Here is a 19,151-nt window from a genome sequence, read left to right on the forward strand (position 1 = left end):
TAATGTTGGAGATACTGTTTACTCTATTTTTTACTCCATTTATAATTAAAAAAATGAAGATGAGTTGGAAGTCATCATATAACAAAGTTTGTATAAACATACATGTGCGGCTGATCTACCTGACAATCAACCAATTTATTGTCTAATGAACTCCGTACAATATATAAACAACAAAATATCATCATCGATCTTTTCATGACCGACTTTACAAATGTACATTCAAATGTACTCTTTATGGATTGGTTATACGAGATTAATGTTGTGCTTTACCCACATAAGCTAATTTATCAACTTTTTAATATTTTGAACTTATTAAAATATAGTATTTATTAAGACCATAAAATAGTTTATAAGTCATTTAAAAAACATAATATATAATAGATTAAAGACCATAAAATAGTTTATAAGTCATTTAAAAAACATAATATATAATAGATTAATGATGAGTTCCATGAACTTTTCTAAATTTTTTCAATTAATACACCTTTATATGCTCAAAACTTTTTGATACATGATTGTTCTAAGCGTTTCATAAAACATCGTTTTTTTTTTTTTTTTTTTTTTTTTTTTTTTTTTTTTTTTTTTTTTTTTTACAATTATTTACAATATTTGTTACCTTTTTTTTGTAACTTTTTATAATTGTTTTATATATCTTTTTTCAATGTCCTCTTACCTATTCGTTTCTATACAAAGTTTTATTAAGCAAAAATCCGTTTAATTACAAATTAGAGTTTTTTTTTTTTTTTAATTATAATATATTGGCCAAATTCGATGTTAATGTGTTAATAATAGTATACCTAAATATCAAGGTTGTAAAAAACGTTCGATGTTAGCTAATCGGTGGATTGGGGTCAAGGGATTAATCCGCTAGACGGAAATTAATCGGGTACCATTAATTGCTAATTTATTGAATTTTAAAAAATTAAATATGACTATTATCATATCAAAATTCATAAATACCACTAATATGATAACAAAATAGGTTTATATGATTAATACAATACTAATAATGTCTCAAATAGTTTTCCATTGAGAAAAAACTTCTTCAAAATGTTAAAATTTTATCGTTTTATAATGTTTCACTCATTATTTAAGCATGAAAACCAGTTATGAAAGCAACGAATGTTCAATCACAAACTCAGAATACGAAGGATAATGTCAGTGAATATTCGAAACCATCAAAATCTTATGTTTCGATCCCTTTAAATGTTGATGTAGACTTAATTGATAGTCTCAAAATCAAAGTTTGTGATTGGGTTAAAAGTTTTTCGTTACATTTGAAGTTTAAATCTAATTTCCAAGGACCCAAAAAGTCTTGGGTACCTAAATTTTTCATTGATTGCAGGTACTATGTGGCGAACAATATGATAACAAATGGTACATTGATAATGGTTGTTCTCATCACATGACTGGGAAGATGGAGAATTTATGAGATTTTCGAAGTTTAAAGAATGGAGGATTTGTGAAATTTGGTAATAATAAAAACTATCAAGTAAAAGGATGTGGGAAAATTACGAATGGTCATTCACAATGAATCGTGTTGCTTAAGTTGAAGGTCTTCAACATAACTTGATAAGTGTTTCACAACTTGTTGTGGGCAATGGCAATCAAGTACTTTTCAACGAAGAGGGAAGCATCATTTCAAATGTCACACAAAAGAAGTTTTTCTCAAATCAAAAAGGAAAGGTGACATGTTCACATTGGACATCAATCCAATAGTAGGCAAACCTTATGTATGCCATCTTTCGAAAGCTACATCAGACATAAGTTCGCTATGGCATCGAAGACTTTCACATCTCAACTTTCAAAACATCAACAAACTTGTTGTACTAGATTTGGTAAGAGGTTTAGTTGTACTTAAATTTGACAATGATTCTTTATGTGCAGCTTGTGAAGTTGGCAAGCAACATAAACAAGGTCATCCGATCACGATCGATTCGAAACTTGTCGAACCACTGGAACTATTACATATTGATTTGTGTGGTCCATCGACAGTTTTAACACTCAACAATAAACGGTATATTTTAGTAATTGTTGATGATTTTTCAAAATTCATGTGAGTTTATTTTCTCAGGCTTAAATCTGAAGTTGCATAAATCATGCTTAATTTTATCAAAAAGATGGAAACAACATTAAAGAAGAATGTTTGAAAAATCAAGAGTGATCATGGAACTGAATTTAAGAACAATGTTTTTGATTCATTTTTGGTGGACAAAGGAATTTCGCATAATTTTTCGTCTCCATATACACCATAACAAAATGATGTAGTTGAATGAAGAAATAGATTTCTATGTGAAGCAGCACGAACAATGTTGGCATATGTGAATCTTCCAGAATACTATTGGGCTGAAGCAGTATCCACTGCATGTTTTACTCCAAATAGATCTTTCATCCATCGTCGTTTTAATATCACTCCATATGAAATTATCAACAATCGAAAACCTAATGTGAAATTTTTCCATGTTTTCGGATGCAGGTGCTTTATTATGAATCTCAAGGATAATGTTTCAAAATTTCAAGCTAAAGCAGATGAAGTAATTTTCTTGGGATATTCGCCTAATTCAGTTGCATATCGTATGTTGAACAAAAGAACACGAAAAGTGGAAGAAACTTTTATTCTTACATTTTGATGATTACTATATTAAACAAGCTGACATGCATTTTGAAAATCATCCTATTCTAAAAGAAATACAAGATGAATCTGAAACTTCACAAACATTGGATGTTGATTATGATTTAATTTTTGGTGTTTTAGAGCATGCTGCTGATGCTGAACTTAAAGGCAATGGTAATCATATCTCTGAACTAACGAAGCTTACTGATGAGTCAACATCAAATCCTCCGGAAATAGGCGAAAGTATGCACAATAATCCAGTAAAGGGGGAGCACTTGGATTCGAATACTTTAGTTGAGAGGGAGCATTCTTTTGACGGGGAGAATGAGAGATTGGATGCTAATGTTGAGGGGGAGGATCATCATGTTGAGGGGGAGCATTTAGGATATAATGAAAATTTTTATGATTTTAATGATGAATTTTCAATTACAAGTTCATAGAATGATGATTTATACGAAGATGCACCTTTGGATTCTGATCAAGCTTATCTACTAATGGAAAAATAGACAAGAGATCATCCAAAGGATCAAGTAATTGGAAATCCACAAAAGGGAGTATTAACAAGAGCTCAAATTCGTGCAAAGAATGAGGTATTGATACTCATCAAGATTTTTGCATGTTCAATGTTTTCATCTCTAAAATCGAACCAAAGACAGTTAAGGTTGCAATAGAGCACAGTTTGAGTTGTTGCGATGCAATCTGAATTTGAACGAAACAAGGTTTGGAGATTAATTCCTAAACCTGAAAATGTTTCGATTGTTGGGTTAAAATGGATTTTCAAAAACAAAACCGACAAAGATGGAAATATCATTCGAAAAAATCAAAACTTGTTGTTAAAGGATATTCACAATAAGAAGGAATTGACTATGAAGAAAAATTTTGCCCCTGTCGCAAGACTCGAGGTTGTTCGTATATTTCTGGCTTATGCAGCTTACAAATACTTTGATGTTTATCAAATGGATGTAAAGTGTGCATTTTTAAACAGAGAGATTGAAGAAACAGTTTACGTGGAACAACCCCCATGTTTTATTAACGAAGAACATCCTGATCATGTATATATCTTAGATAAGGCAGTTTATGGGTTAAAACAAGCACCACGAGCATGATATGCAACTTTTACTTCTTTCTTGAAGCAGTCTAAATTTAAACAAGGATCTGTTGACCCCACGTTATTTCATAAGAAAGTTGGGATTTATCTAATGCTTGTTCAAATTTATGTTGATGATATTATTTTTGGCTCAACTGACCCTGCCTTGTCTAGAGAATTCGAAGATCTTATGAAAAGTAAGTTTGAAATGAGCATGATGGGAAAAATTAATAATTCTCTTGGTTTAAATATTCGTCAAAGTAGAGAAGGAATTTTTATTAACAAGGAAAAATATATGAAGTATCTTCTAGAAAAGTTTGGATTGACGAATAGCACGAAGTTACGAGTTCCTATGGCAACTGACATAAAGTTGACACCTTCGTTAGATAAACCTACAGTTGACTAACTCTTTACAGGAGCATGATTGGTTCATTACTTTATCTTACAGCTAGTAGACCTGATATCATGTTCTCTATGTGTAATTGTGCTAGGTATTAGTCAAATCCACGAGAACCGCATCTCACTACTGTGAAGAATATCTTTCGTTATCTTAAGGGAACAATTTCGTCAGGATTGTGGTATCCTTCGAAAACTTGGTTCTTTATTCAAGCTTATTCGGATGCAGACTTAGGTGGTTGTAATCTTGATAGAAAGAGCACAAGTGGAGGATGTCAATTTCTTGATGTCAAATTGATGAGCTAGCAGTCGAAAAAGCAAACATGTGTATCAATTTCAACTGCTGTAGTAGAATATGTGGCTGACGCTGCTTGCACATCACAAATTATATGGATCCAAAGTTAATTGTGTGATTATACAATTAATATGAAAAAGATTCCATTATATTGTGATTCTCAAAGTGCAATAAGAATTTGTCATAATCCTGTGGAGCATTCGAAGACTAAACATATAGCTCTTCGTTATCATTTCATCAAGGATCATGTGGAGGACGGAAATATTGAAGTACATTTTGTGAAAAAAAAACTGATTAGTTAGCTAATATTTTTACAAAACATTTAGATGAAAAATCCTTTGTAAGAATTCTAAAAGGACTTGAACGGATCGATGGAAATTCCGTTCCATGAGAAAAGGGAGAATGACGGTTGACCAGGAATGATTCAGAGGCGCTGAATAAAAGACAACACAATGTCATTCAGTATTCAAAGGTTACAGTTCACAGTCAACGGTTCGACCCCTTCGAATTCGTAAATTTGTCACTTTTTAGGGGTTCATAAAATTTCGTGTGTTTGCAACAAGTACATTTTGTTTGTCATTTTATTTTCGAAAAACACAAAAACAACAAAAATATTTTTCGTTTATTTTGTCTTTTATTTTCGAAAAACATAAAAATCCAAAAAGATTTTCGTTTGTTTTGTCATTTAATTTTCGAAAAATCAAAAACAACAAAAATATTTTGTTTTTTCATTTCTTTATAGTATTTTGTTGCAGTTATTCATGATGATTCAACTTGGGGAATGCTTACAGTTCTAGGGTCAGGTAAATTTTCGAATACTTTGAACTAGTTAAGATGTCCCTAGAAGCATGTTGCAGCATGTTGACCAAATCCTCCATTGACTCAATATGTGTGTACGAAAGCCTTAATGAAATCTTTCATAAGAAAATTTCATCCCAATCAGACTTGTATTCATATTAGTCTCCTGAGCTACCTGACAAAGAAACAAACATATAAAGATCAATGTGGATTAAAAGTAAATTTAAATGGCTTCCAAGGGTAAACTTGTGTTCGACCAACCACACATACAAAGGTGAAAATTGAAAGCTGAAAGGGATGGGGTTCTTCTGTGAACGATGATTCTTAAAAGGTAAACATGTCTCTTTTTCTCCTCTCTTGCACACATTCTTCATCTAGTCATTATCACTACCACAATAAAAATAAAAAATAAAAAGAAATGTCTCAAAAGGTACATTGATTAAAGCTTCCAGTAAGTTTTTAGCTTGATCAAGATTGCGTCTCACATGATTGACAAATAAAATGTAAGATTAAGAAGTAGGATGAGAACATATATGGGTCAAAAAGCTAACATGGCAAAGCTTTTCAAATGATTGGACATTGTTTTCTTTTCTTTGCATCTGAAAATATATAAACATTTTTAATACCTTAGATTATGTAAAAATATAAAGAATTGAAATACTTACCCTTCTTGTATGAAGTCTGTGAGCTTTCTCCCTTGGTCTAAGTACATTGTATGGATTGGTGTAATTAACTGGAGGAAGTGGTTGTAATAACAACAAAAAGGAAAATTTTGTTTTTTACCATTCAGGGGCAAAATGGTTATTTGAAAGAGGAAACTAACCTGCAGGCAGCATAGAACGCGTTTAAGCCATCTTTCACGCTGATAAAAAAGAACAAATTTGTAAGCAAAAATTAAAAAGCATAACACCAAGAGTACTCATTGTTAAAAAATGAGATACCTTTTCTTTCAAGTAACTGTAAATTGACTGGAATCAAGGTTTAAAAAGGCGGAAACGGGCCTCGAGGCTAACCGAGGCGTAAGCCTCATAGGATTATCAATAAATAATTATATATATAATAAAAAAACACAATTTTATATCTAAATGAGAAATATGATAAGTCACTAAGTTAATAGCATAAAAGTGAAGCAGAAAATCCTTAAATGTCAATAACACAAAAGTCTAGCATAGAAGTCTTGAATGCATGGAACCTAAATCCTTAAATGTCAACAACACAAAAGTGAAAAGTCTAGCATAAAAGTAAAGTCTAGCACAAAAGTCTTAGAGGCACAGAGCCCAAATTCAAACATTATTAAAGCAATCATTTTCCGGCGCATCGTTCTCACGATAGATGTCATCTTCATCAACCGAATTTAGTCCATCATCATCTTCATCCACCAAATTCACTTCAACATTTTTCCGCTTCCTAGATGAAGAACTTTCACCTCTCTCCCCAATTGCCCTACAAACTACATCAATTTCATCCTCCTCACATGCTTCATCATATTCATCACTCGGGTTGGCTATCCACTCGTTATCAGATAACACCTCATCAACAACTAATGGGTCATCATACTCTTTTAGCTTAGTCTTCTTGATAAAATTTTGCTTCAGTTTCTTATTGTACATGATGTACACCAAGCTATTCATCCTATTAGTGCTCTGTAACAGCCCGAAATTTTCAGGTATTTATTATTGGTGTTTTTTTTTAGATTTGTGAGTGGACTCGGCGAGTTGGAGCTCGAACTCGCCGAGTAGGACCGCGATTTTGGACACGGGTTCGCGTTTGGACTCGGCGAGTCCACGCTGTGTAATGAAACCCTAATTCCCAGGGTTTGAGACATGTTTAAAGGGCCTTATGGCCGTCATTTGTGCTCACCAATCCATAGAGAGAAACCCTTGAGTGCTTGGGCGTTTTGAGAGAGAAAGGAAGCCATTCTTAACCTTTGTGGTGTTGTTTCGCAAGAAGGAGGAGGTCCTAGACAAGAGGAAGCAAAGGAGGTTGCTATAATGTGGATTTGAAGCTTAGATCATCGAACTTGAGGTATCATTTCAGCTCATCTTCTGTTTTATGAAGTATATTTGGATTTAGGGTTTCTTTTGGCCTTTGTTGGGTTGATTTGATGCCCAAATAGCCCCTTCTAGTGATGAGGCTTTAGATCTAGATCCATAGAGGTCCAGAGAGCCTCACTCATCAAGCTTTATGAAGAGCAATAGAGGTTATGACCTTGAGTTGTGGTATTTGGGGTTAAATCATCATATATGGTCATATAGATGTTGTATGTGCATCAAGATAGCAACTTTACATGATAAATAAGCTTGGAAGGACTGGATCTATGAGTTAGTGGAATAGATCTGACCTCAGGAGTGAGTTTGAGTCGTTGCATGGCATGGACTCGCCGAGTCCAAGAACAGACTCGACGAGTAGCATGAAGATAGCCCAGCACCACTCAGCGAGTGGTCTTGCCGAGTTGAGGGATTGACTCAGTGAGTCAGGGAGAGTCAGAGTGGGTTGACAGGTGGACTGAGTCAAGCTGGGACTCGCCGAGTTGTTCTTGAGACTCGGCGAGTTGAGTCGTGGAGGCCCCACAACTCATGCCAGGTGGAACTCGTCGAGTTAGGAGAATACTCGACGTGTCAAGTGAGGATTCTAGGGAAATCAGTGTATGCGCTTAGACTCGCCGAGTCGTTATAGTGCACTCGCCGAGTTCGGTCAAAGTTGATCGTTGATCATTGACCAGTGTTGACCTATGTTGACTTTTTAAGGGATAGTCAACCTTAGTTGGGAAAGTGTTAATTAGAGATGTATTGTGTTATAGGAGGACTATAGCTCGGGAGATCGAGCACTAGTGATTTCAGGGATTTACGAATTACCGAGAGACGCGAGGTGAGTCTTCTCACTATACTTTACCTTGAGTAGGTAAATAGAGTTATGTGATACAGTGCTTGTATGCTATATTTATAAGTTATGTGTTGCGCTGCATTATTCTTTGTGATTTATGTTGTGCATGTTTACAGAGTTAGAACCTGAGGGTTCACAGAGTTTGGGTGCACGGACCCACAGAGTTATAGCCTTGAGTGGCTAATATGTGTTATATGTTGTATTTTGGGGAACTCACTAAGCTTTGTGCTTACCTTGTTTGGTGTTATTTGTTTCAGGTACTAGTGACGATCGTGGGAAGGTGTCGGCTTGATCCGTACACACACATGGGATTTATGATTTTGAGATCTTGGGATTTTTGTATTGATTGGATTGAATGTTCAAATATGGTTGTTTTATGAATATTAAGTGAATTATGTTTTATAAAAATTGAAAATTTTGTTTTGAAATTTACGGTGTTACATGCTCAATCGGTTTCTTCTTTTTGTATGAACTTGATTAAACGTACTCCAGTTTCGTTCACACGACGAAGCCGAAAAAGTAAAACCCAATATCTTCATTGCAAAGGCCTGTAGTTCTGGAACTTCATCTCCATAATGGCCCCACCATGTGACTATATAAGTTAAATGAATAAATAAATTAGTAAATAATATAATTATGTAAAATAATAAGATAGAATAATTATAACTTGTAAGTTATAATTATTTATTAGTTACCAGGAACACGCTTCATATATGAATTCAAAGAAGCTCTACATCCAAACATTCCTTTTTTGTATTTGTAGTCATCAAGTTGAGCTTCGATCTTCATATAAATATCATTACTCTTGATTAATCTGTCCATGCAATTGTACAATCCTCTCTTAATTTCCGGATGCTGGGAAACATTAGGACTCCATTTAAATTGAGGATTCAAGTAGTAGGCAGCTGCATGCAAATCCCTATGCATTTGATGTTCCCATTTTTCATCAATGATATCCCAAATCTCATTATAAGAAGAGACTTCATTATCAAAGTTCTTAGCAATTTTTTCTTTGCACTCATCCATCGCACCGTAAATAAAAGCCATAGCTGGTGATTGCTCACCATCAACAATCCTCAACACTTCGACAAGTGGCTTTGTGGTTTTGAGAGAATAAACCACACTAGGCCAAAAACTTCTCTCGTCCATGATTATTTTCTTTATCTCTTTTCCATCAGCTTTCTTTGCCCAATTACAGCCCCCCCATTATGTTGAAACAAACATCTGCTGCAATGGTTCTTTCAATTCATACATGCTTTGTATAGTCAAAAATGTTGTGGCAAATCTCGTGGCTGCTGGTCTAAGAAGATCTTTTTTTAAATACTTTCTAGCTAGACTCAAAACCCACTGATGATTTTAAATGAAGTTGCTAACCTTTTTTGCTTTTATCAAGGCATTTTTTTGCTGTGTCAAGTCCCCAATTTTCTCAAGCATCAGGTCGATGCAATGAGCAGCACATGGGGTCCAATACAAACTCTTTCTTTTCTCCATCAGCAATGTTCCAGCGGCTTTGTAAGCACTTGCATTATCAGTCACCACTTGAATAACAACATCTTCACCGATTTCTTCAATTACCCCATCAAGTAACTCAAATAATTTTTGGGCATTCTTGATACAATCTGATGCATCAACTTTTTTTAAGAAAATTGTACCATGTTGATTGTTCACTAAGAAGTTGATCAAGCTTCTATTTCTCATATCCGACCATCCATCTGATAACAATGAAACTCCAGGGGTCTTCCATGTTGCTTTTATCTCGTCCACAGTTGCGTTTGTTGTTTTGACTTCTTCTTGTAGGATCCAATTTCTCAACTCGTACATGGTATGAGGTTTCAATCATCGACCATAGTTACCAACAGAACGTAGCATACTAACGAATGAAGGACTATTTGCTACATTAAACGGGATCCCATTCTCATAAAAGAATCTCCCGATGTCTAAGCAAACCTTGTTTTGTTGCTCTCTAACTGTGGTTGGTGTCATTTTTCCACCTGAAGTTGGTCCTTCTTCATCGTCTCCTGCGGTATTCACAAATCAATCCATTGGCCCTCTAACACCCCTTTGGATACTTGGACAGCAGTTGCCATGCTCTGGTGAATTGGCACCCACACTCCCATTTACACCTCCACTACCTACAAAGTATGCTCCACCATTAATAGCCTCCTCAAAATTCCGTTGGTATCTGAATTTTGAACTTTCAAAGTCTTTCAAGAATTGTTTCATCTCATCTTTCACTTCTGGAGGCACTAGAGGACAAGGTGATGTATTTTTGTGCGTACCAGCAAGATGGGCTTTCAACCTATGTACTCCTTCGGTGATAATTTTCTCACAAAACTTGCACATTAGATATTTATACCCTTTCTTTGCACCCTATGTCGGCACCTTCTTTTCTACACCATAGTGCCAAGCTGGATCTGTTCGTGATCCCTTACCAGCCATCGTAAATCTTGAAGCCTTCGGTTTGTTGGAGAGAGGGTGCGATGGCGAGAGATAAAAGAAATGGCGAGAGAGAAAAGAAACGATGGCGGCTAACTAGCTTAGAAAAGGTTTATGAAGTTTATTAATATGTATAGAAAAATAAGTTAGAGATGAAGATTCGGGAATAAAAGACAAAAAAGTCAATAAAAAGTAAAAAAAAAGGTCAAAATGTCAATAGAAACATGTGTCTGATGAATCTTAAGCCTCGATGCCTCACCTCGATGCCTCGACGCCTCAAGTCGCCTCAAGCCGCCTCACTCCGGTGAGGCTTAAGCCTCATTTTGGCCATCTGAGGCTCGGGATTTGAGGCTTTTTTCTCACGCCTCAGCCGAGGCTAGCGTCGAGGCTTACGCCTCAAACCGCCTTTTTAAACCTTGACTGGAATACTCCATATTGCATGGAAGGGCCTACCAAATAGATAAAATTCAAGATATAATGATCATTAGCCACTCTGAGTTTTGTTCATGCTACTCTCGAAATGCAAATTGAAAAAAAAAATCCTAAGAGTTACATTGGTTCCTAATAGTCGGAGAATGGTAGAGAGTAATGATCAAATCATCCTATTGAAAAAGCAAAAAAAAAAAAAACATAGTTAATAAATTTACCGAAATCAAATCATCCTATTGAAAAAGGAATTATGAGAAACTTACTTCCATTTCTATCGGGTAAAGGAGGGGCAGGGGGGGGGGGGGGTCCACAGTAGTATGTCCCATAATTGATGTAGCATTGATATCTGTGGGCCCAGATGAAGCAGAGGGATTAAAAATTCAATATGTTGCTTTATTAGTATTACACTACTATACATTAATACATATGAGATTAAGTGGATGGAATGGAATCAACATGGATGGAATGGAATAAGCAAGGTAATGGAAGGCATTGTTACAAGAAAAATTTTCACCACCGATATCCATCATTTCATTGGTGCGTTTAAACTTATTGAAAACTAGGTTGCTATAATACACATATAGTGGAAGTATGTAGCTATTTCTAGGATTTACAATGTTGTGGTAGAATTGATAAATTGAAATAGAAGAGAATCAGATACCATTTCATTCCTTTTCAGATTACATCGTACCAAAAAATACATGTCTATCATTCCGTAGCCTTCTTTTCTAACAACTCAAAATCAACTCAAAAAAATATCAAGCTTCAAAAAAACCAAAATTGAAATAATTTATGTCCCACATGATAAAAAAAAAAAAAAAATTGGGTAATCACCTCGATTAGGGCACCAAATTCTAATTCAAAACTTTGATATATTTTTCAAAAAAAATCCAAAATAAAAGGAAACATTTAAACAATAATAATAATATAAAGTAGAAGTGTCAAGAGGCTGACCTCATCTATAACATTGTTGACCTCATCTTTGACAACTCTTCCAGCACAAAAGATGTCTCTGTCTGCAAAATACTGATAACGAAAAAACATTTAAAAACTGAATTTCACCAATAGCAAGACGAGAAAGTACAATCTTGGCACCACTCTTCACACATTTATCCAACTTATCATAAATGATATTCCACTCTGCATCAACTATAGACTGATATTGCAATGGATTTGAAAGTCTGTTAATAAAAACAAAAAGAATGTCAAATGTTAAATCATATCAAACTAAACAAATAAGATCATAACACTAATTAATCACCTCAAAATTTCCATAATACGGAGGATAAATAACAGAAAATCACAAAAAATTCCAACATTACTCAGAGGCACACAAAAAATCGATCATAAAACCTCAAACTAAACAGTGGGGAACAAACGCCACCACGACAACCCTCAATCGGAAACATACAATAAAGTTAAATAAATCGGCTCCTTTCATAAGTGATTACGTATTTATATCTGTTTTCGATTGTGTGTATTGATATGTGCTTGTGTAAGTGTGTGATTGTGAACATGAATCAGAATGGAGTCGAGAACCGGAAAAGTAGGTAGAGGAGGATGTCGTCCCTAAGCAATGAGAAAAGAGATTGAGGAAAGGATACATTAACTTTCGACATTTAGTAATGATGAACACATCATCAAATGCGAGGAATTAAGCTCCATTTGAGCTTTTTCGACCCTAATTAACCAAAATTTGGGGAAGTGATTACCTAATCGAAGCTTCAATTGGGAAAACTAGGGCTTCAAACTTTGGAGCACGGTATTGTAGTGAACGAAGGAGAGTGTGGTGATTCGATGCGGTAGCAGCGCCGACAGAAGATGGAAGGCGAGGTAACGATGGTGGTAGTGTTCGATGCAGATTGTGAATAGAGGAAAGCAAGAGGAGGCTGCATAACGTAAATATGTAGGAGATGATACGCACATGTTGCGATACTTTACTGTAGTTTAACCCTCGTGTTATCATACTTAGTCACCCCTTCATCTTTTAAGCATTTTCACTAAGACCCTTACTAGGATTTTTATTACTCCAAACCCCTTTATACAAAATTACAAAATTACCTTAACATCAAATGGTAAAAATCACTACAATGAAATTAATAGACATGTATGTAATGAGACCATGCTATGTAACATTGTCTATTTAATGTGAACAGGGCAGCGTAAGTCGATTTGGGGCCTAGGGCAAAAAGAAAACATAAGGCCCTTCAAAATTTAGTAATCGCAAACTATAATACAACGAAAAAAATTGGAGGGTGTTTAAAAGATATCGGTTAAACCAATGACAAAACAAAATTAAAAAACCGGACAATTGAACAACCAAACCATTTTGAAAACCCGTCGTCGGGTTGGTGTTTGGAACAAAAAAACAATAGTTTATGTTTGTAAAAAAACAAAAATTTCTTATGTTGGTGAAAATTGTAAAATAAAAATTAAACTTAAAAATGTTATGTCTAATCGGTAGATTAATATGATTTTTGTTAATAAATCTAAGAAAATTAGCTATTATATATCAAAAGAGGGTGAAATTCCCATAAATAAACAGAAACAAAAATATACATGGTAATTTAGCATAAAAACACTAAAATTTCAAATGAAATAAATGGTTGAATATTGTGTTAGAAAAAGAAAAAAAAATTAAATGATAATTTTTATAATATGGATGATTTGTGAATAACAAAATAGAATATAGGGGGACTTTTTGTAATTTGAATTCGAATTCAATAAAGTGCTAGAGATGATTCAAATGTAAGTTTTTAATCTGTTTATTTATAATAAAAAGGAATAAAAGAAAAAGGAACCTAAAAAGCAAAAGCCTTTTATAACAAGATTCCAACTTACGTCTCTCATCAAAATGAAACACACGCCTACTTACAAAAACCTCTAACCAACTCAACTAACAAATTTTTAGAAATTTCTTTAACAAAAACCATATATATGAAGTAGAATTAATTTTGGGCCCAAATCATAATGAGACCTCAGGTCGTCGCCTGGTTTGCCCACATATTGGTCGGGCCTAAATGTGAAATTACCACAATACACTTCAATCGAATAAACGATCATGACCACCAAATAGGAGTTTATAATTTTCATTTTGTTTTTAAATTTATAATGAAATTTGTTCGGTGATCATTATTATACAATCATAACTTTTTTGTAATTTTCAATTGTATATTCAATTAATAGTTATTTTTTTTTCAGCTCATAAATATATAAATAGTTAGTGACCACTATTTTTGGTCACTAAGTTTTTAATTCACTAACCCTTATTTTTGCTCACTAGTCGCCAATTTAGTGACCACTATTTTTGATCACTAAGTCTCTAGAGCTACTATTTTTCATCATTAACCCTCCAATCCAATGACCATTATTTTTAGTCACTAAGTCTCCAATATAGTGACCATTATTTTTGGTCACTAATACTTGCTATGACGTACGCTAATTATTTAAACTATATTCTACATTTTAGTGACGGACAAGTGACGACCATCATGATAGTGGTCATTAAATTTGTAATATTACCAAAATTTAGTGACGATTAAATATATGGTGACTAAATGATGTTATTAATGACCACATTTTAGGTTGTCACTAAAAACTGGTCACTAAAATAAACTTTTCTTGTAGTGTGCTTTAATCATAGTCACTAATATAATTTGGAGCATTCTGTTAAGTAGTATTAATGAATTTTACTTATATTAAAAAAAATTATATTTAAGAGTCCATTTTTACTATTCACATAAGATTTTCAAAATCAATAGACCGACTATCCATAATTTTTACGAGAACAACATAAATTTCATTAAAAGATAGCAAAAGTACAAGGATCAGTTACCAGAGCTGCATTTGGTGTTAGATAGTTGCATTGTAACATATATTGATTAGCTAATTAACTAGTTTGTTAAGACTGTATATAGATTACTAATGACCTATTAAATCAGCTACGCCATCAACATCCCATCCAACCTAAATCTCAAGGAAGGCGATGATCATGAGGATCGTAACCGGAGCCATTGGAAATGGAAATATTGTTGTTGGGGTGCGCACAAAAGCTGTAGAGATTTGATACGCCATCTGAATATGCAACAGCAGACTCATAGCATCCCTCGTTCTCCACCATGCCATATTTTTTATCTAGTTGATGTATAGTTTCCTGAAATTTTCAAATGTACAAAAACAAGTCCATTAATCAATCAGATCTGTTGCAAATTAAAGAACCAATGCTATGTTTCCAGTTTTGAGCATTGCATACTTCAGTTCTTTCTGATGTTTTAATTTATGTCACCCTAAAAAGGAGGTATATGATTTATGGGTAATGGATGCTTACGTAGTCTAGTCGAAGATTACCATTTCTTTGCTCCAAGTTTTTCACCTGCAAATGAATGAAAAGTTGAGGAGTTTTCTAAAAATAGAATACAAGGATTTATTTAGTCTAATTTCATTTCACTACATATTGTTAATCTTTTTTATGAATGTTTTTTCGTACTAAGATATCCATGAAAATAAATTGGAAAGGATATAACCAAGAAAATTTTAAAAACTACACGAGAGGTTACTCACCCTCTTCCGGCAAGTATCGGTTTGAGTTTTGATCACGTGATACTGTCAACAAGCAAAGAAAATGTATAAGTCCCACTTAATTAGAAGCATCGCTAATTTTCTAGAGTAAATCTTGAAATTCAGTGGTTTAAAGTATCCGAATGAAAGCTTACGGGTACAATATATACAGCCAAAGAATTTATTAATTAATTTATCCTTTATAAAATTAAGCTAGCTTATTCAGTAAAAATAATTTATCATATTTTATGAAGGAGCTTATAAATCCATCTTGGATACTAATTTTAACCAGAAGTTTAATCTCATTAAACTCAAATTCGTCATTGTGGAACAATGACAAGGATCAATAGAATGGCGAGTTTAATCCGAATTGAACTCTACATTCTCTCGTCGCACGCGTACACACACACACATATATATATATATATATATATATATATATATATATATATATATATATAATTAATAATAATTTTAACTGTAATTTTTAATTTTAAATTTCATGCTAGTTAATTATTTAAAAAATAACAAGTAAAAAGAAAATAATAAATGATATGACAATTTACTAAATTGTATAGATATTAATAAGTAAAGTTGTCTAGTGAGTTGAATATATATATATATATATATATATATATATATATATATATATATATATATATATATATATATATATATATATATATATATATATATATATATATGTGTGTGTGTGAGTGTCAATCCATTGAATGTCCATTGAATTCAGTTCAATATATGTAAGATAGTCTAAGTTAGATAACATATTGACAAACTCAGTTATAAGTTAATTTGTTAAACATAATCTAAGTCTATAATAATTTATACTTAAACTTATATGTAATAATCTTGATTTTTAGTAATATATGCCCGATTGAAATAAATAATTTTTATTTTGGTTAATAAAGTTACTTATTACTTATACTTACTGAAGTTTTCTAAAAAATATTTCTACACGAATGAGTACAAAATAATGAAACCTTTCGTTCTCGCACAATGGTAAGTGAATCCTGCATCTGTTGCTCGAGAATGGTGAGATCATTCATGTCCAAACCATCTAAATCTTCACCAAGAACTCTTTGCCTGTAAAACAATATTTCCAAACTACTTTCTTTAACCTTTAATTAATTTATTTAACCCTGATAAAAGCCTAATGGTTTAAGAATAAAACTCCACATAGATTCCACCTAGGTTACATTCGTTGATTGACTTCTCACCTGGCCTTTGGGACGGATTAACTTATTTTTATTTTTATTTTATTTTATTTTTTTTAAAAAAAAATACTTTTAAACGTGATAGTTAACCTTTAATGTATTAAACTCACCTGATCTCCCTCCTAAGTTTCGTGTTGGTGTCTTTAAGCTTTTTCATAGTCTCCTTCATTCTCTACATGCATATACACACCACCATATTACACAAGAATCAGCTTTCAAAACATACCCAACAAAAGCCAGGTGATCATCATCATCTGGTTAAAACCCAGAAACCCGGAGGTTGTGGCTTTTGGCTGCGTGTTTTGCTGGTTGAAAAACATTAAAACACACACAGAAGAGAGGGTGGAGAGAAAATAGCGAACCTCATAGTGGGAGCTCCAGAGATCAAAACCTAGAGTTGTCTGATACAGATCATACATCTTCTTAGTCCTGTGTAAATTTAACTAAGATCAAGATTATATGAAGAGATAAAATTGAGTTCTTAATTTAAAGCAAGCAAAAGGTGGTAGACGAGATATATATAGCTAGATACAGAAGGTGGTGTATGTATATATATGTATATATGTATTATATACGTACGTGGTGGAAGGGCTGATATACTCATGGAACTTGCCGGTGTTTGAGAACATAATAAGAGAAACCTTGGCATCACAAAGAACAGTAAGCTCATGAGCTTTCTTGAATATCCCATTTCTTCTCTTTGAGTATGTCACCTGTCTGTTTGTGTTATTCTCAATCTTTTTTATCTCTATCTTCCCCCTACCCATCTCTCTCTCTCTCTCTCTCTCTCTCTCTCTCTCTCTCTCTCTCTCTCTCTCTCTCTCTCTCTCTCTCTCTCTCTCTCTCTCATACACACACAATAGTGATCTTTTAAATCAACTGTATACGTAACCCACAACTAAAGTGATGATGAAGAAATGAAAAGAAAGACAGGTATCGGGTAAATAGTAATCTCAACTCCTTTTATATCGTAAAATGGATGCAATATGTGTACAAATCGTTGAAAACGATTTAGGATGTGTAGTACATAAAGAACGGAGGAGTACATACATAAGGTTACTAAATATGGGAAGGTAGGGAAAGTGGGAAGAGGTTGAGTAAATAGAAGTAATTTTGCTATTTTGGTGAAAGTGCTTTATGCTTCAATCTTTTAAGTAACATGAAGTGTCCATTCTACACTTCCCTTTTAGCATTTCACTTAATTTATACTATACGGTGCAATATCCATTCGATTTACCGAAGACAGTGAACTAATCATATATTTCGCGGTGGTTGATCTTGTTTCCTTTCCAAGATAACATTCATGTGCTATTTTTTCATATCGACCTTAATTCACAATTATTCACTTTCTAGACTCGATTTAATGTACACTAATCGAGTTAAAGACTACTGATGCGAGATACCATTCACATGTCCTATCAACATCACTCTTGCATAATGGCATGCCATGATGATTGAACTGTTTGCCTCTTCGTATATTTCGGTATATATTTTGGAAATACTGAGGTTGACACTCAATCTCTTTGGGTAGGCACCAAATCTAAATTTGTTGCATAACTTCTCTAATGAAATTACTTCATACCAACCGAATCTTGTAATATATAGAGAATTCCAGAGAGTCAAGAGTACTTAACACAAACTATTTACTTTGTAGAGTAAGTGTATGCATATATTCATATATCAGTCCGCCTATGTTTGGCACAATTAATTTTGTCTAGGCTCATAGTCCCTTGTAATCTTATATGTATATTTCCTCTAATGAGATCAACAATTCCTTAAAAAACATTATTCTACAAGGTATTAGCACAACTTTTCTAACCCTAATCTCTATCTCATGTATCGTACCCATAACACTACTCATGCAATCTGATGGCCGGAGGCACTTCACCCTCTCCTTCTCTTCCGCACCTTCAATCAAGAAACAATATGACATCACCAACATCAAAGCCTACATACCCCTCATGCGTGATCTTAAACACCTAAATTGCGGTGCCTAATTTGAAAAGTTTGAGACAAATTATGTCGGCTACAATGTTTTTTACCGTATTGATCTACGATATGATCTATTGCCGATAAGTATGGATGATTCTTGAAAGATGCACTTTTTAGATATACCATAGATGGAAAAGCTATCCAACGTGATACCAAACTGAGGAACATCATAATGAATGATTCCTCAATCATTGATTATTGCATGCAAATTAGAACTATCAGTGATATTCTTGACAACATATGTTGGTGATAAAGCAATGGAGCAACAAACAACAAAACAAACAAAGGTAACAACAAGTTAAGGCAGCCGAATGTCTATTCTTTTATTGAATCAAAGATAGCAACTTAATGATTGAGTTGCTATACAAGGAATTTTCAACTCATAATTTGTGACTTCTAATCTATGCTATTTATACTACTAAACATTAACTT

General features: G+C 33.6%; 2 protein-coding genes across 32 annotated transcripts; both read right to left on the bottom strand.

Annotated features, from left to right (window-relative positions):
• Nucleotides 1-4,569: 4,569 nt before the first annotated feature.
• Nucleotides 4,570-12,845, bottom strand: LOC145036862 (uncharacterized). Of its 31 annotated transcripts, XM_078985371.1 has the most exons (11): nt 12,651-12,845; nt 11,893-12,119; nt 11,202-11,284; nt 11,063-11,111; nt 8,769-10,958; nt 6,132-8,665; nt 6,014-6,052; nt 5,856-5,892; nt 5,742-5,789; nt 5,461-5,577; nt 5,093-5,365 (listed from the first exon to the last, which is right to left on the bottom strand). In XM_078985371.1, the coding sequence occupies exons 5-6, from the start codon at nt 9,220-9,222 to the stop codon at nt 8,511-8,513; spliced, it is 609 nt and encodes a 202-aa protein (XP_078841497.1). In that variant the 5' UTR covers nt 9,223-10,958; nt 11,063-11,111; nt 11,202-11,284; nt 11,893-12,119; nt 12,651-12,845; the 3' UTR covers nt 5,093-5,365; nt 5,461-5,577; nt 5,742-5,789; nt 5,856-5,892; nt 6,014-6,052; nt 6,132-8,510. The 31 variants fall into 31 exon arrangements, 22 of the variants coding, with proteins under 22 accessions (XP_078841486.1, XP_078841497.1, XP_078841490.1 ...); XM_078985360.1 differs by adding an exon at nt 4,570-4,825 and having other exon boundaries at nt 5,182-5,365; nt 5,461-5,789; nt 5,856-6,052; XM_078985364.1 differs by having other exon boundaries at nt 5,461-5,789; nt 5,856-6,052; nt 11,893-11,964; nt 12,046-12,119.
• A 1,879-nt stretch (nt 12,846-14,724) lies between these two features.
• On the bottom strand, nt 14,725-17,648 carry LOC145033784 (agamous-like MADS-box protein TM6). Its single transcript, XM_078982321.1, has 7 exons — nt 17,307-17,648; nt 17,090-17,156; nt 16,838-16,899; nt 16,494-16,596; nt 15,499-15,540; nt 15,266-15,310; nt 14,725-15,091 (listed from the first exon to the last, which is right to left on the bottom strand). Exons 1-7 carry the CDS (start codon nt 17,492-17,494, stop codon nt 14,912-14,914), a joined length of 687 nt encoding a protein of 228 aa, XP_078838447.1. The 5' UTR covers nt 17,495-17,648; the 3' UTR covers nt 14,725-14,911.
• Between the last annotated feature and the right edge of the window lie 1,503 nt (nt 17,649-19,151).

The sequence above is a fragment of the Lactuca saligna genome, chromosome 3 (genome assembly GCF_052625555.1).
Source record: "Lactuca saligna cultivar CGN05327 chromosome 3, ASM5262555v1, whole genome shotgun sequence".
NCBI classification, from domain to species: Eukaryota; Viridiplantae; Streptophyta; class Magnoliopsida; order Asterales; family Asteraceae; genus Lactuca; species Lactuca saligna.

Coding starts and splice junctions, on each gene's coding strand:
- LOC145033784 (XM_078982321.1), bottom strand. CDS start 17,494: ATGGGTAGGGGGAAGATAGAGATAAAAAAGATTGAGAATAACACAAAC. Junction 17,157..17,306: donor TATATCAGCCCTTCCACCAC/GTACGTATATAA, acceptor AAATTTACACAG/GACTAAGAAGATGTATGATC. Junction 15,541..16,493: donor CCATTGTGCGAGAACGAAAG/GTTTCATTATTT, acceptor GCTTGTTGACAG/TATCACGTGATCAAAACTCA.
- LOC145036862 (XM_078985360.1), bottom strand. CDS start 9,222: ATGGACGAGAGAAGTTTTTGGCCTAGTGTGGTTTATTCTCTCAAAACC. Junction 8,666..8,768: donor ATATATGAAGCGTGTTCCTG/GTAACTAATAAA, acceptor TAACTTATATAG/TCACATGGTGGGGCCATTAT.